Source organism: Mastomys coucha, unplaced genomic scaffold (genome assembly GCF_008632895.1).
Source record: "Mastomys coucha isolate ucsf_1 unplaced genomic scaffold, UCSF_Mcou_1 pScaffold9, whole genome shotgun sequence".
NCBI classification, from domain to species: Eukaryota; Metazoa; Chordata; class Mammalia; order Rodentia; family Muridae; genus Mastomys; species Mastomys coucha.
The window spans coordinates 108,818,866-108,837,486 of record NW_022196915.1 but is presented as its reverse complement, the minus strand read 5'-3'; the positions used below and the strand labels follow the sequence as shown (position 1 = coordinate 108,837,486).

The 18,621-nt window shown below is 35.0% G+C and overlaps 1 protein-coding gene across 1 annotated transcript in view; it reads right to left on the bottom strand.

Moving 5' to 3' along the window:
- Itgbl1 (integrin subunit beta like 1) overlaps positions 1–18,621 on the bottom strand; it is a 266,884-nt gene that overhangs the window by 15,167 nt on the left and 233,096 nt on the right. Inside the window, exon 8 of the mRNA XM_031361717.1 lies at positions 12,475–12,591. Within this exon, the coding sequence (XP_031217577.1) occupies positions 12,475–12,591 (117 nt within the window). The remainder of the gene's footprint in view (positions 1–12,474; positions 12,592–18,621) is intronic.

Here is an 18,621-nt window from a genome sequence, read left to right as displayed (position 1 = left end):
GTCCCTGATAGTCACACTTTCTCCCAGCTTCATCACTCTCTGACTTAGTTGTTTAACTGGAATTTCTCAAATATATATTATATATATAGAATGAATTGCCAGAGACCAGAGCATAGGAAATGAAAGATGATGGGTAAAGTGATCCTAACATGTTCCTAAGAACATGCATTATTGTCATCTATATAGTGCTTCTGGCACTGTGACCCCGATTCTCCCTTGTTTCATCTTTGTACATGAAAAGGTTAATGGACAGGATTCCCTTGTTGACAACTCATTATTGCTAATGTAACATAATCACTCATGAATCCAGGTAGTGATTTTCCACAACATATGACAATCTAGAAATTAATAAAAAGCAGAAAAGAGACCAATCTAAAAAATAAAAACAAAACAAAAAAACCCAACTAAATGAATTCAGCTATTCCCCAAATCCTTCCCTTATGCACTAAATGCTGTATTGTCACAGCCAGTGAAGTTTGGTGCTGTCTTCTTACAGACAGGAAGCTGAACCTCTAAGGGCTTCAAGTTGTACTTCAGATTCTGTAGTCCAGACACACAGGACCAGAACTTGGTACTAGTTCTCTGATTTCAAGGTTCATATGCCTTCCATAACAGCACAGCACCTTTCATTTGGGGAAACGAGTTGCTTAGTAATAATTTCTTATTTTGTCTATAGGCTTGTTCTTAGCTCTTCCCCTTCTAAGACCTCTTTTCTCTTCACAACTAGTTTACTTAATGTCCTTTGATAATCCACATTGACTGTATCCTCCTGCTTGCTTTTATAATGTAATAGATGATTCTCTCTACCTTCCTTTAATCATTTTCAGTTATCTGTCTATAGTCTTTGACAATCAAACCATGGAATTTCTGTTTCTGTCTCTATCTGTCTCTGTCTCTTTGATTCTGTCTCTCTGCCTTGTCTATTTCTGTCTCTGTCTCTGTCTCTCTCTATTTCTGTCACTCTGTTTATCTCCATTTCTCTTTCTCTCTCTGCCTCTCTGTCTCCTCCCCCATCCCTTGTGCGTGTGTGTGTGTGTGTGTATGTGTGGTGTGGTGTGCCTTAAGAGGCTGGAAAAGGGCATTAGATCACCTGGAGTTAAGAGTTGTGAGGTGCTGACAACAGAATATGGTCCCCTAGAAGAGTACTTATAACCAGTGAGCCATCTCTCCATTATCCACACCTGCACCTTACTTTTGAGACAGGACTTCACACATGGGGATGATTGACTTGGCTAGTCTCCTGGACTGGAAAGCACAGTGATGCCTCTGTCTTTACCTTTCATATAATGGTATATGCCACCATGTCTGCCCTCCACATGGGTCATCATGCTTCCACAGCAAGTGTGTCATCAGTGGAGCCATGTCTTCAGCCCAAATCATGAGATTTCTGTTAACTATAAAGATTTCAGGGTTGTCCTTCCAGTACATAAATCTCCCAAGGCCTGTTCCTGACACTCTACCTGCCTTTCTGGATCCCTCAACATTCTTGCTCACACTGCCCTATCCTATACTTCTAAACCCTATCACAGTTTTCCTCCTAGATCTATGGGATTTCCTTTTACTCAACCAGGAGGTCTTTGATATGCTATAGATTCCTAAAAGGTAGAGCTTCAAGCTTCTTTTTATAATTTTATTTCTTTTCTTCTCTCTTTAACCTCAGAAACATTTCTTATACTTGCTAAAGTGGAATGCCTTTCTCTCTCAATATATTCAAATCCTGTCTAATTTAAAAATCTCAGCAAATGAGTGAGTATACTTCCACAAAAAATTTTCCAAATAGAACTCATTTAATCCCCTCTGAATTTATTCTCCCCACCTCTGTGTGTGTGTGTGTTTGTATGTTTGCATGTTTACTTGGGTTCAAATCCAAGGGTTGTGCATACTTTGTAGCAATTTACTCTAATCTGAGCTATGTCTTGAAACTTCTATACAATTTTATTTCTCACTTTGCATGGAAATCTCTAGTGGGAAGGAAGGCATTCTGCTATTACTTAAAACATCGATGGATCCTCACAGAGAATAATATAATAAGAAATTTGTGTGGGAGGAAAAAGTCCATATTTGCCATTTATTAGCTCATTTATCAAATGGTTTTACAAAGTAAAATTGCCAACTATGTCAGATAATCATCAACATGCATCAATATTTATATTTTGATTTGTCATTTGTACACAACTTCGCTTTACTTAAAACATTAATCAATTTCAATAGCATATTCTTTATAAGTGGCTATAAATCAGTTATCAACTCAAGAAATATTTGTTATGTACTGGATATTTTATTAGCAGTTTGGAATATAGTAGAATAAAGCATGTATTGGCCTTATTTTCATGGCACTTATCATCTACCATGGGTGAACACAAGTCACAGCAAAAAATATACTTGGGTTACTAGACTTTGAAGAATCTGCTACTATATTCAATGGTGAAAACGGGGCAAACAAGGGTACTCAGAGAAATGTTAAGCAAAACTAGGCATGAGAAGGAGCCAGGCAGTCAATGTTCTAGGAACAGAGCCTAGGAATCCTTAGGACAAGAAATAGCTGAACATATTTTAGGCAGTGAAGGCCAACTGTTTGAACAATTAATCAAATGGGAGTGAAATTCAGAAATGAGTACATAGCAAGTTTCTTATTTTGTGAAAAGAATTTAAACCTGAGAGTAATGGGGGAATGTCAGAAGACTTTAAGCCAGATGTTGTGGCATAATTAACAATTTGCAACTTCATTTAAGGAACTGAGTGTGGTTATGTGTGCTGGGGGATATGAGTTTGGAGAATGTAGAAGGCTATTAATGATCAAGTCAGGGGAAAATGAAGAGACTACTGTTTTGAGTTCTGTCTGATGGTAGAACATGGGCCTATGGGATTAACTATGCGACTTAAGGTTGCATATATGGGAAAAATTCTTAATTTTCTGCCACCAAAACTAGAAAAAAAATACATTTTATCCAATAAAAAAGTTTCAGGAGGTTAAAGGAACAGCATCAACTCTTTGTTAGACCTCTTGTGTTTAAAAATTCTTAAGACATTGAACTACAAAGTCAGATAACTAACTGCATTCATATCAGAGTTCAGAGAGCAGGTTGGGGCTGAATCTAAGCAAACACACGTTGATGTTTACAATAGTGCACACTATTCTGAGTTTTAGAAGTGAATGAGCCAACCCAGGGAGAATAAGTTCTGACAAGCTCTAAGCTTTAGGGCTAGAATACAAAAAGAAAAGCCAAGTAAAGAGCAAAATCCAGCAGAGGAGGAAAATACTATAACAAAAAAGAGTGTCTCAGAAATTAAGCCTACTGAGCAGTTTCTGAAAATTTTAGTTAAAAAATATAAAAGCATACAAATAGACAATTGGCTTCAAGTCAATTTTTCTCTAGCAAGCCTTACTACATTGCCACTGAAGGTTACAGAGTAAAGTAGCATGGCCAGCAAAACTCTAGAAAAATAGTTTATCATGACAGCTCACCAAGATCAGCCACCTTCATAGAAGGAACATTTTGGAATTATCTCTAGGGATTGAGCTTAATGACTATTCACAAGGCTCTGAAACTGCTTTTGCCTGCCTTCCTTAGACTTTGTACAGATGGCCAACTTTTCACAGGCCAAAAAAACAAAAAAAAAACAAAAAAAAAACAAAAAAAAACATTCATCTTGTCTGACATGTTCATCTCTTCTCATTGCCTTTGTTTTTACACTGAAATATGCACTGAGAATGCTCCATACTTCACTGTCTAGTGCAATACAATACTGACTGCAGATGGATATTTGCATTTAGTTGAGCTAGGTAATATTTTAAAATTAGTTTCTTGACCTTTTTAGGCATAGGACAAGTAGTCAATAGTCACATAAGTCTGTTGGTATCGTAAATAATTCAGATGTCAGAAATGTCTGCCAACTATGCAAGATTTGTTGAATATGTACTTGAGATGTTAACCTTTCCCAATGCAACTTAACTTGCCAGCTCGGTTAAACCATTGGACTGATGTTCTTAATTAGTAAACTAATTCATTTTATCTTTTATTGATTAAATTAAACACTACAGACCCTTGTCATTTCTGAATTTAAATTGTAGATATATTATTTCCTTCAAATTGCAGCCATGAGGTAGAGAAGTCCCAGAAGAAATGGGAACTGATTGTGTAATTAAGAGGTGGCTCTTCATTATCCTTTCTCACTTCTTAAATTGGACTCCCGGGCAGCTATTCCAGGAGCAAGGGGGAATGAGAAAAAGCAACCCGCAGTCTATTTCTCATTCTCACCCTGGGTGTAGGGCACGTAGGAGGGAAGCCTCTGATTAAGCTTATATTCACTAAAATAATTAAACACACGTGAACCAGCATCTGAATATATTCTCTTTATAGAATTAGAAAAAGTGCACATTGCTGAAAATGAATAAATCTTAGGAACTATCACTTGGACAAAGCATTTTTAAATAGTGACTTATTTGAAAAGAAATTCTTGCCAATTATCAGTTATAGCCATTTTATTTGTTAACAAAAAAAATGCTAGGAGAAAATCTGCATACTCTGTATGGTGATGGAACACGACTCACACAGAAGCTAATTAAATGAAGAATGGTCCTACTTCACACTGATTTTCTTTTTGACATTTTTGTGACTCGTTTTGAGGTTGCAATTTTGGTTCAATCAAAACTGAACTGTTTAAAATTATGAAATTAGTTACATTCACCTTTGAGTACAATTGCTAATTTATCTTAACCTGCCAGAGTGGGTTTAATCATTCTTAGTTTTATTGTTAGGAAAGTTGATATACAATATTAGCTCTTGGTTTTTACATACTTGCTGATTAGGTAGACATATAGATGTTTTGGCTTTACATATTTGTGAATAGTATTCTCAAACAGTTCCTGCTTTTGAGTTAGAAGCTATATTTAGTTCTCTGGCCACACCCTGAATATGCAGAGTTCTAACCAAATGTCAAGGTGAACCCATAAATCAGTAAGGTGGTAAACTGAGCACATGAATCAAATTCAAAATGTTCCTTTATTCTATTCTATAAGCCTAACATAGAAGAAAAATATCCAAATGTTTCATACTTACTTAGTAATGTTGTGCCCATTACTGGCTTCCTATAACAAGGGAACACTAACTTCCTAGTTAACCTTAACTCTCAACTTGACACAGTCTAAGTTCACCTGAGAAGGAAGCCTCAATTAAGGGATTGGCAAGATCATACTGGCCCATTAACATGCCTATGAGAGTTTTCTTGATTATTAATTGATATAAGAGGGCCTACTTGTATAATCAGTGCAATTTAATGTACTAGAGAATTTGGACTTTCCCTAGCTATATTACCAAATTATTTCAATGGGACTAATGAACTTATATTTGAAAAGAGTTCTGTCTCTTATAGAAAAACTAGAAAGAAATACACTAAAATGTTATCAGATATATATCACCATATATCACTATATAAGATATATGAATACACACACACACACACACAAAGTCTTTTCAAAACAGGGTTTTACTGTGTTGCCTTGGCTGTCCTGGAACTTTCTCTATAGACCAGACTGATCTCAAGCTCAGAGATCCATCTGTCTGTGTCCCTGGAATGCTGGAATTAAAGATGTAAGCCATCACTATCAATTTGGTGATATTTTCATCAATGAATTTCATTTTGTTTTTGCTCTATTTTTTAATTAAATGTTTCAAATGAAATAATCAATTAAAATAATTTTTAGTACCCATTATTTGTTGGAAAAATGAATAATAAAATCTGCAGGCAACAAATGGAACTGAATATATATTATATTAGTGAGTTAACCCATACTCAAAAAACACATACTATGTTTTTTCTCCTTTATGCTGTTAGCTTTTAACTTTTGCAAAAGTGTGTTTTTTTGAGGTAAGTATGATTATAAGCTCAGAAACAACTAAAAATGGGTCCATTAGATGGGAAAAAATTAGAGGATGGATTCAGAAGAATAAAATAATACCGGCTGAGTAGGAAAATGCTACAGTATTTTCTCTGTCCAATCACATTAGGGCAGTGACTGGCCTGTGATTGGACAGGAATAGAGAGGTGGAGCTAGAGTTGGAGGAGGAAAAATGTCAGGAGTGGAAGGAGGAGAAGGTTCAGTAGAAGGAGAGGTCATCACGGAGACAGATACTGAGGATAAACCAGACCCACGAGGTTACACAACCAAGCAGGTTCTTACAAAATAGATTGGGTTAGAATATTGTCTTTATCATTTGGTTCTAAAATTATTGTATTGGCATCACGTAAATTGTGATATTATTAGTATATAAATCTGATTGGATATAAAGGCCTTGGGAGTCATGCTTTATTTACCGGATAATAGGTGCTATTTGGATGAATCATTGTGGAGATGTATAAAGAGTTGCATGTGAGCGAGATGTAGTTTGCTGGGAGGAAATAACAAAAACCTGCAGGAGCTTAGTATTGAGGATGAACTGTACTGGCTCAAAAATGTGGCCCGACGGGAAAGCGAGCTTGTAGGGTAGACTCATTTTTTATAATTCCCGCAACAGGAAAAATGTGAAAGTAGAAATACTGAGTGTGAAAGACTGGAGCAAAAAGGAGGAGCTCAAAACCAAACTAAGTATATATAAAGATGCTGCAAGATATTTTGTTGCTTTGCATGCTGATTAAAAATGAATTAAAAGGTAAAAATCCTTGTTTCCTTCACAAAAAAAGTATTATCTACGACAATGTATAACAAATAGAGGCAAAATATTTTGCATTGTGAATAATATTCGGGTAAAGAGCTCCAAATAAAGCATTTCCAACAGGTTCAAGATCAACTAAGAATTACTTAAGGATGCAAGAAAATTTGGCTGTCAGGATAGATCAGCAGTTAAGAACACTCACTGCTCTTGTGGAAGACCTAGGTTTGGTTCACAGCAACCAGGCTAAGCCCTTCTGACCTCAAGGGATGATGCCCTCTTTTGGTAGTTGAGGATGCCTGCATGTACTGGGTGCACATACATACACTCAGGCATATTCACATATACATAAAATAAACTATTTTAAGAAGACACAATAAAATAAAATATCTTTGCTCAACATAACAAATACTTTTATTCACTATAATTTTGTTTAGTTTTCTTAGCCCTAAATACTTTCACCTTAAACACCACACACCCAAAGCTGTTGTAAATCCAATCCAAGTCTACTTCAACTTGAAGACTCCTATACTCCATAGTTCTATGTTCACAAATTCTGAGATTCTCTTAACTTCTAACTTATTTGAAGTATGCTCTTTATGCTATGTTTGAAAATAATGTGAAGTGTGGAAGATGATGAGGGAGAAGAGAGAAAGAGTATGATTATATCCACATACACAGTACTTCACTGAGTTATGTACCCTTGGGAAGCACTGCATACAGAGAGAATATACAACAGTTCCCTGGAGGAGGTCATCTGGAAACAGATCCGGTGAGATTATTCAGAGGAATGTGATAAGATAAAGAACAGAATATTAGGTAGAATCATGATATATTCCAGCTTCTCCTCCAAGTTGCCCTCGATGAAGAACCCATTATTTTCAATAAGGAGATAACTAGTAAATTCAAAATATAAGTTTCTCTGACCATCTAACACTGCAGAGAAACCTAGGAGTTACCAGGGTTGAGGCTAGCTATCACTAATGTCATTTATTATATCAGGGATGTTAATAAATGCCACTTATCTTCCAGAATTAGAGCTTTTTTTTGGTTCAATTAAAAGTTCACATTGTTGTTCCAGACCAGCCTTCTTTCAAGGACATGGGGCAGAAACCAACATCTTGCCATTATCAGACATGGGCATTCTGCTTCACAGGGGTTCATATACTCATATGAATGTCTTCTCTTTACATCCTAGGCCAGACACACAGAGATGAGCTCTACAGTGCAGATAGTGATGTATCTATCTCAGAAAAACTTTAGCAGCCTGTCTCACTTTATGATTTCTCAAATAGGGATTTTAGATACTCCACAAAGGTGTGTGTGTGTGTGTGTGTGTGTGTGTGTGTGTGTGTGTGTGTGTTATACAAGTCATGAGAACTTTTGACTTTCTTACAGAGTGCTTGCTGTACTATGTATTTATTACTTCAACTGGTTTAGGTTCAAATGCCTTCTATAATAGAGGGTCTTCTGTGTTTTAAGATGAGTCAAGAAATAGAAAACCATGATATTAAAACAGCCAAGGTCAGTATAATTTCTTCCAAGCATAATCAGAAAATACAGGAATTAAAATCACATTTTTTTATTCACCTCTTTAATGAAACCACTATGTGAAGGTCAGCACAAAGCTAAGATAGGAGGCATTGTTCACCTTTCTAGGAGCATTTAAAATGAACTATAAATAATTTGAACTAATCCTTGTTTTGTTTCAGACTCACTTATTTCTAGGTTTATTTACAACTCCAATCTTACTGCATACAGAGTGATAGGATCATATATGTGCAATGGTAGAAAACACCATGGTTCAGATTTGTAGACCCAACTAAGGTCAAAGAATGTCATTATTTTCTTTCATTTTTAGCTCTCACATTCTAAACAAATATCTCTTACATGGTCTCTTTGATACCACATTCTGTTCATTTTATTCTTTTTTGTTACCAGTTTTGGTAATTCAGAGACTGCCTGGTACAGTGTTGGAAAGTTCTTTTGTGTTTGTTTGTTTTTCTGAGTACAAAGGATATGATATGTCTTATATAAAAATATACTTATTAGATGAGGTTTGATTTTATATGAAAAGATACTGAATTCAATATTAGTGGGTCAATTATATTCAAATGAAATGTTTGAACAAAATAAATAAGGCAAAGTTGTGTGTTGAGTAGTCATTGAAAATATTGTGGCCAAGGGAAGGATCTAATTCCACACTTATACTGAGTCTGATGATTCTTCATTTGTTAATTCAGTGTTCAGGGTGTTCTTGTAGAACATAGCTGCCACACATACAAAGTACTGACTATATGTAGGCCTTCATATCTGGGGTGTGTTATTAGATAGAACACCAGGGATGGCTAGTTAGTTATATGTAATGGTTTTGGCTCTTTATTCTTACTTATAACATAACCAAGCCATTATAAAAAGATCCCTCCCTGAAAGAACTGTTTCTAACTGAACAATAGGACTCCGAGATGTATCACACTGTGAAATACACTTGCCTTGGGTGCAAGATTGTGGCAGAGAATCACGCCCTGAACTGTGAGTTGAATAGTTTACAGGTGGCCCAGGTAAAAGAGGAAGGAACAAAGTGAAGGAGATGTTCTTATGTATTTAAATGCCATTTAAATTTCTCAAGACATCAGTTAAACATCAAAGTAAATTTTAGTAATAAAAGCATAGTATTTTTCAAGAGGAACCTTTAAGACTTAATTTGCACAAACTTGATCAATGTTCAAAGATCATTTAATCAATATAATGCTTTTAATAAATATCAAGATAGGAAAGAAATGAGCATGCAATTTCTTAGTTATAGAAAAACAGACTATGAATTAAATCTGATAATAATTAAAAATGATCTTGCTGTCTGCTTATGGTTTCTCCATCACTGCCAGGAAGATTCTCCTGGTTCTTAGGCACCAGCAAAGTCCTAGCCAAATTTGAAACTGCATGAAAAACACAGTCAGGAACTAAATTTTTTCATGAAAGTTATTGTTCTACTGTTTTAAACAATCATGACCAAGGAAATTATTATAAAAGAAAGCATTTAATTGGAGGCTTGCTTATAGGTTAAGAGGGTTAGTGTATGTTCATCATGACATGAAGCATGGTGCCAAGCAGGCAGGTAGACATGGGATAGGGGACTTAAATCCTGATCCACAGGGTGCAAGCAAAGTGAGTGACCCCGGGCCTAGCCTCGAAGTCCACTCCAAAGGCCTCCTCCAACCAGGCCATACCTCCTATTCGTTTCCAAACAGAGACCCTTTCCAATGAAACATGCAAATTTATGAATTTATGGAGGCTATCTTCATTCAAACCACCATACTTGGCATTACCTACACTGAATGGGGAAACCAGTAAGAAGACTAAATGTGTATAAAGATCTCCTAGAGTGAATCACAGTTGTAGCAGGATAGGACAGATCAGCATATGTATAGCTATTGTCTATTCTATTGCTATATACTGTACAAGGAATGATGAACTGAATGATTAGCAAATATAGAGAACATTCAAAACATGAGAATATGTTCAGAGGTCTTCTGCAATCCTCAGAAAAGAAACACAAACTATCTAGCATAAGAATTGTGTTCTTTTGAAATGTACTGTGTTAGCTATAACAGATACCCACTGACATTCTTTCATCCTTATTGCATTCATTGAGTTTTACTGCCTGAAGGTTTCTTTCAGCCATGGGAGCTGATCACATACCTGTGAGTCATGCTGGTGTAGTAAGAAAATAAATGCTAGAAGTGGGCATTAGGGAACAATTGATGGATACGTGAGAATTTTGTTTGCATAATTTTAGAACTTCATCACTTATGCTAGAATGAATTTCTAGTTGAACCTGTATTGTAATTCTAATCAAACAGCTTTTATCAAATGCCTTTTCTTCCCTAATACAACTTCCAGTTCTCATTACCTTTTTCAACAAACAACAACCCAATATATTTCTTAGAACCTCTTCTAAGCTATAGTACAACTCCATGTCTCCTTGCTCTTGGAAGGATCTCTGCACTGGTTTGGAGATGGGCATTTTACTAATTTGGATCATGGAAGTCTGTTCTCTTGGAAATAGAGTCAACTTTGTGAAGATGGACAATACCGAAGGGTGCTCACATGCAATCATGAGAAATTTTCAAGCAAAATCCTTCTGTGGATTGTCTGACTCACCCAATTAGCATTTGCTCTTGTATGACAGGTAAAAAATAATCTGTTTTCATTTTTGATAAAAATGTTCATGGAGGAAAAATATACAATTAATGTACATAGAGATTTAATAGGTTTCTACGAATCAAACACTTCAAATAAGTCATCCAATTATGCTGGGCAAGGAGGCTTATGTTAGGTAAACAGTGAATATCAGAGAGGGAAGGATAACAAACATGACCAGATCAATGTGAGAAGATCCCAATCTACAGGTGTTGTTCCTAACTGAGCAACATGATTATGGTAATAGGAATAGTAAAGTCCATATGGAATTTTCTTGATACTAGCTATACCATGTATATATATACATATGTGTATGTGTGTGTGTGTGTGTGTGTGTGTGTGTGTGTGTGTGTGTATTTATAAATTAAATGGTAACAAAATGACAATAATCTTTTAGATAATTCTAGGAATTAGCAACTAATATTAGTGAAAAGAAGAGCTAACCTAAAAACAACATCGCAACAGTGCAATAATTTGATGCCCCTCTGAGGAACTCCACAGCACAGGGAAACATCTGTGAACTGAATGTGGGGTTAAAGTCCTTGTCTGCCATTTGTGAGCTATTGAGTTCTAAATCAACCAACCTACCCCCATTTCTTACTCTGAAATTGAAGAAAGTAGAAATTCTATTTTAGAATATCATCCATGATTATAACACAAGAAAGCATCAGATACAGTGCTTACTTCAAAGAACTTGCCCCATGGTTCAATATATATAGTCTGGTAAATTGTAAGTGTTTCAGAATAGGTTACAGAGAGTAGAGGTGATCAAGATACACAGGAAGGTAGATGTGAACTGTAAAGATAGACAGATGCACTGTGATGATAGAGTGAGAAGTGAGTTGCCAGATGATGATCAGAAGGTACCACCAGCATGATTGTTGATAATACAAAGCATTTTAAAACTTTCAGGACTAGCATAATGAAGATCTACACTCATGCTCCTGGACAGTGTTCACATCAGCATTTCATCTCCTGGACTTTCGTCTTCTCGTTTTACTTTTCCATCTACCCTTTCTCTGCCTTTTTCTTTATTTGAATAATTAATTTTCAGGAAACTTTTGGGATCCAAGAACAAGGCAATAAGTTGAGTTTCTATCTCTTGTGATTCTGTAGTTGAACTTGGACTGTCGTCTTCCAATTCCTTTCCCAAGTTTCTGGGTGATATTTCATTTTTCCCTCAGTGTTTCTGAGTGAAATAATAGAACTCATGAACAGATGTTGGTTTGCATGGAAGCCTTTTGCTTGCTACCAACTAGCATAGAACTTAGAAATTGATTTAGATTAGACAGTCTTTTCACATATCCACAAGTTGTGTTCTTGCTTATAAAAGTGATAATAAAGCTATATTGCTTTTGGATGTAATGGTGCATTATTTTTGTTTCTTTTCTAATTGGATATTTCATTTATTTACATTTTAAATGTTATCTCCTTTCCCAGTGTCCCCTCTGCAAACCCTCTATCCTATCCCCCCCCCTGCTTCTATGAGGTTGCTCCACCACTTAATTACCTACTTGCACCTCAAACAGTATATTTCTTAACTTTTTTTTTTTTGAAAAGCAACTTTAAATAATCTAAACAATGAAAAGGGGCATTGAAGTAAAGCTGAGAGAACAGTTACTACCTCCGCAGACCACACCATCCAGGTCTTCGCAGTGCCGGTCATCGCACTCACAGGTCTTGCCATAGACTCTGCTGTCCCCGGGAGGATAACAAGTGCATCTGCCACATTCGCATCTGCCTACAAGGTAACCAGATAGAGTAGGGAGAGGACAGTCAGCTTGAGCAGGGCCTTCAGGGAAACAAGCATATTCAAAACCCAAAAGTCCCAAAGTGTTCAGCAAATACTTTCTCAACCTTCCCTACAACATACTGAAATTCAAATACAGATGCCAAGAAACCAGGGAATGGAAAAGACAATGGCTGGCTCAGAAGTCAGCCACATTTTTTATGCCACCTTTTAATCAACCCTGAGGGATAATTCCATGATGAAACTATTTAAGACCTTGTTCAAATGTGCCATTAAAAATAATTGCATCAAAGTATCATATATAATATATGTAAACTATATGTAAAATATTCATATATTTTCATTTAATTTAAAATACTTTGGTTATTTAAAACTTCTTTTAATTGAAGATAAAGTAACACATGAGAAAAAAGTAATCACATATATAGTTCTATTTGAAGATTTAGATTACTTGTGGCTGATTTCCTAGTTCATAAAATTCATTTTACTATGGAACAAACATCAAAAACAATGACCTTCAAATATTTAACCCCAAATCTCAAACTACAAACATAGCAGAATGAGTTTGATTCACACTTAGGGAAGTCCCTCAGCTAGTAAGACAAAAATGGCCCTCATTATTTCTTCAACTGTACCTAGATGCTGATCATTGATTTCTTGCTTCGTCTCATTTTATTTTTACAGTACTACATATTGACTACCACATTATACCCATTTGACAAGACAAAAAATTGATATATCATTGAAGCTAAGTAGTTGTTCATGGTGAACCAGGTAGTTAAGATTAGAATCAAAATTCACATCCATTCTCACTGACCTTAAAGCTTATTCACCTAGTAAGTCATACTGTATCTTCATATGGCATTATGAGACTGCACAGGAAAAAACTTTTGTTTGAGAAATCAGACTCATTTGCCAGAAATTCATCTGGTGACAGTACATCAAGACAGCTGTTACTCTTAGTCATTAGCCTGGCTAACATAATTACACACCCACTGCTATGATCCTACAATGCTGATGCTTCAGGGCTGGCCCAGCAATGCTGTTGCTGTTCTTGTATCTTGTTAAAGAAATTCAGTACTGGCAGTGATGGAGGAAAAACATTAGTATTTAGAATCATACAGTCTCAGAGCTGAAATTAGAGATGATCTAATTTGCAGTGACTCAGTCTTTCTGGCAGGAGTGTGGGGTCAGTGTCGCCTTAGAATACTGTCAACAATGAGACACTTTGAACAAGTCTCTCTGTCTCTCTGACTCTCTCTCTCTGTCTCTCTCTCTGTCTCTCTCCCCTCCCCTGTCTTCTAAACAACTCCCATTTCTACTTGAGGGTAGTTGTAACTTGAACAACAGAGAAGGATCTCTTCCTGAGTAAAAGTCCTTCTTGACCATTGGTGATCAGAATGGAGACATGGGAAAACCTCTTGCTAGAGTTCTGATTCTTAAGCATAGGTGCAGGATCCAAGATGAAACAGAGAGGTTAGCTTAGCATATATCAGCAACCTGTGTCCTGAATGCTCCTGTCATCCAGGCTGGTGCAGAGGCTGATGATCCTAGTGAATTGTGACCATGAACTCTTTATAACATATATTTTCTCCCATTAATGAAGCACAGAGTCAATGGTGGCTATTCACTGAAGACACAGACATCTCTTGCCTTTCAATCCTAATCTTGTACTTTCTACAATCTCCTCTATAAAATCCCAACAATGGTTAGAAACCAGTAGAAATATAAGCGCTCTATGGCACCATCTTTTCTCTCATGCTTGGTGACATGGCAGAATTGTTTCTTGATGCTTATCCAGTATCTCTTCACTATTAAAACACTAAGTACAATTCTATACTAGATAATCAGTACCTAAATATTTTTATTAGATATTTTCTTTATTTACATTTCAAATGATATCCCCTTTCCCAGTTCCCCTCTGAAAAAAAACAAAACAAACAAACAAAAAAACCCAAATAAACAAAAACAAAAACAAAAAAAACCTATTCCCTTCCCCCTCTTCTACACTGGGGCATAAAGCCTTCACAGGACCAATGCCCTAAATCTTATCAAAACAGTGAGATCTTCCCAGTTCAAAGTACCAGTGAGTTTTTGATTGTGCTGGCAGTTAGCAAAGGTCTCAGCTACTGAAGTAGAAAGACAAGATATATATGTCATAACTGAAAAAGATGATTTAATCTATTTCATTCATTTAAGAAATGAAACTATTTTACAAATTCTTCTAAAGTTTCAAAGATATGAATGTGATTTCACCAACTATTATAAAATTAAAATTATCATAAATAAGAACTAAGAGAAAAATAACATATGTCTAGTTCTAATAAGTGCTTTTTTTGACATATTGTCAATAGAAACAATAAATTCAATGAATGCTCAAATAAAAGAAAACAAATATTTAATTTATAAGACAATTCAGAAACAAATAGAAATGCCTATGTGATAAGAAACTAATTTAGTCAATAAAATCAGTATTATCCTACCAAAACTTATCTAAAGTGTATTCTGTACTAATTTGGACTACCTACTTTTAGATGTAAATAGCATAGAAAGTTATTATTAACATTGACAACAAGTCAGTCTAGTAATATTTTCTATAAAAGACAGTAATGCCGCCTACTCAGTGTTTTAAGGCTTATTAAACATTGGTATAGAATAATGATGAAAGAAGGAAGATATCTAAGAGTTCAGATAAAAATAGAATTTATGCAATTCTCATCTAAAGTAGAAAACCCAGAAGTAGTCTAATTCAGGCATTGAAAAAATGCACCGTGCATAGTTCCATGTACAGCTAATAATTTAAAAGATTTAAATATATCTCATTTAAATTAAAGCTTAACTTTGATTGTTTTGCTTAAAGTTCCTGATTAAATATAGAAATATTTTGACAAAAAGGAGCCAAATCTACATTTTCTGCTTCTCTAAACAAGTTGTCTCATTTCACTAAATATTGACTACAAATAAGATATTTGGAGAAGGAGCACATTACCAGATATTAAATATTTTTTGGATCATCTTTTTATGACTCTAAAATGACAATTAGTATGAAGCTAATTTGATTAATATTTGTATATGGAAAGCCAAATGTTTTCATTAGTTGTTTTATTAAACAGAGAGAAAGTTGAATTTTTCTAGAGCTTTTCTTCTCTTAAGGTCCAACTATCTATGAAACTATTTTGGAAGTCTTAAAACATTCATTAGTAAAGGAAGCTTAAATTTTCACACTGTTATTAATATTTCTGATCATTTTAGATGTGACAAGCTATTTGTCATAAGCTCTGCTTATGCTTATCTGCTTATGCTTGATACTATGCTTATCAAAGAATCAACACTAGCATATTGGTTTGTATCCATTCCTAACCGTGCCTACATAAACCCTCATATACTCTCCTATAAGCAAATGCAGGGCTTTTAAAAAACCATGGTCTTATGTGGATCCCCCAGAAACTGGAGTGGGGGTTGTCTCTAAAGCTGTTGCCTTATCTGTGGAATCTATTCCACAACAGGGCTGCATTGTTTAGCCTCAGTGGGAGAGGATCCTCCTAACCCTGTAGAGACTTGATATGCCTAGGCTGGAGGATTCCTGGTGGGGCACCCTTTCAGAGAAGGGAGGAAGTAGAGGGTGGGGACTCTGTGAAGGGTGAACTGGGAGATGGCAGAAATTGGGATGTAAATAAATATAAAATATTTAATATATAACGAACAAAAAATCATGGTCCTTGAAAACACGGTATCATGCTTTTCTCTGTCAATAGGTAGGCTGTAGGAAGGATTGAATATCAAAGCCAGGAGAAGGATGAACCAACATCTTCCTAACAGGAGAATGTAAGCCTAGTGATGGTGGTTGGGGGGAATGGGTAGGAGCTTTAAGAAAACATAAATGAGTGGGAAACAGGAAGCATCTTAGACTGGAAATGAGCAGTTCAGCAGTACAAGGCAGAGCAAGAAACTCAAAAGAGATTGTTGTTCTTGTAATTCTATTCTCATTTTGACCCCCTGCCATCTTTTCGACATACTACTAATTAGCAATCTCTTCAGTGACCCAACTGGTTCCTTTCCTGAATCATCTTGTACTGTAGCTCAGAAGTCATAAGGAGTTAGCTCTCCCTTTTCTTTACTTTTCATAATTCCAAGAGCTGTTGTTAGTTTTTGTCCTGTTTTGTCCAGTGTATCCTGGTAGCTTTTCATCTTTATACAGATGCTGAATCTTGGAATGTTTTGAAATCCATTCTTTGAAATGTCTTTCTTCTGTATGTTCCCAAATACTATCTCTTCCTCTATATTTTAAAACTATCTCACATGAACAACTTACATAACATGGAACTAGACCCAGCCCCTGTGAAGACTCTTATATTCCTTAATAAAACAATAATTTGAATAGTTCTATAAAATTATTCACTCAAACTAAATAATTTCCTACCTCATGGTTAATAAGGAGTATCATGGTTAATACAGAGTAATCAAAATCAGAGATCAGACAGAAACATGCATATGATAACCATTGTTATTAAAAGTGCAAGTGAAAAATTAAAATCAGACAGGAAAGGAAATATTATCAAATGGTATGTGTTTATATAAAAGTAAAATTATAATTGCATTAAAATACAAAGAAATAGGGTAAAACATTTACTAAATGAGTAACTTTTTATATTCTAATACTAACCAAATCTAGCATAATGGAAATTGTCTTATATGTAAAAATATTAACACAAAATGAACACACTTAAACTGTATTAATGCAGAGCCATGTTGAAGACCCTAAGAGTTTATCATTTTGTAAAGGATATATTTAATTGCAGAATTGCAAGGAAGGAATTTCCATGAATATGTCCAATTAATGTGGTACAAGTTGAAATGTGATAGATTTGTTTAAACACAAAATTATTCTCAAATAAATATTCAGGTGTCCTATGAAACAAAATAGATAACTGTGTGTGTGCATGTGTGCATCTTGTGAAAAGAGTAAATAGCTGTAAGAATCATATGACATTATCAAATGAGATATAATCTAAATGTAATGTCCTCCTACTGTACTAAATAAACTATTAATATTGGAAAATTAAGAAATGAGAAGAAAACTAATAAAGACAATACATTACCTTAATTATAATAATTGTTTAATACTATCAATTAAACTTGAGAACTCTAAGACTATTAGAAAAATAAACATTTCATCAGTTCTACTCAATTTTATAGTATGAAAGAAAAAATACATAAGGAACACACACACACACACACACACACAAAACCCCAAAACAGATAGTATTGCTCATGGGATAGTAAAGGTAGAAATATAAAACATGCAAAACACTACTAAAATGATTTTGACTATAAACAGAGTATATCAGTTACTATATATCAAGCATTCATAAAAATAAATTGCATATATTAGCTCAAAAAACAAAATCTTTAAGTAATATTTTAAAAGTAAAGAAATAGTACAGCATTCAATATTATTGACCATTTCAGTTACCCCGCAGTTGACTTATTCTTTTGATTTAATCATAAACAGATCTCACCAGGCCTTCTATACATATTATAAACCAAAATACTTTTATGAATGAGAAGTAATAGCAATAAGAACACTTTTGAACAAGAAAGCAGAAAAACCTTTTCTAAGATACTATGGTTGTTTAAAGGAAGTTGCATTTGAAAGAAACAGGAGACCAACAGAAGCAGCACAAAGAATAGAGAGGCAAAGTCTAGAATATTGGACATTCTATTAGAATGAGATGGCACTGTGGAGCATAAAGGAAAGTTAATCTTCCACATACATGGTGTGTGGGTAAATGGCTATAAAATAAAATGTTAACAAATTAATTAGGAACCTCATATTCACTTAAAAAGTGGTAGAGCAAAAGAGAACCCCAGAATGAGAGATATCAATAAAACCACAAATCAAACAACTGTCTCTCTTTTTTTTTAATTTTAGATATTTTCTTTATTTACATGAGGATTTCTCCATTCCCAGTTTCCCCTCCAAAAAACAAAAAAACAAACAAAAACAAACCCCTGTTGCCT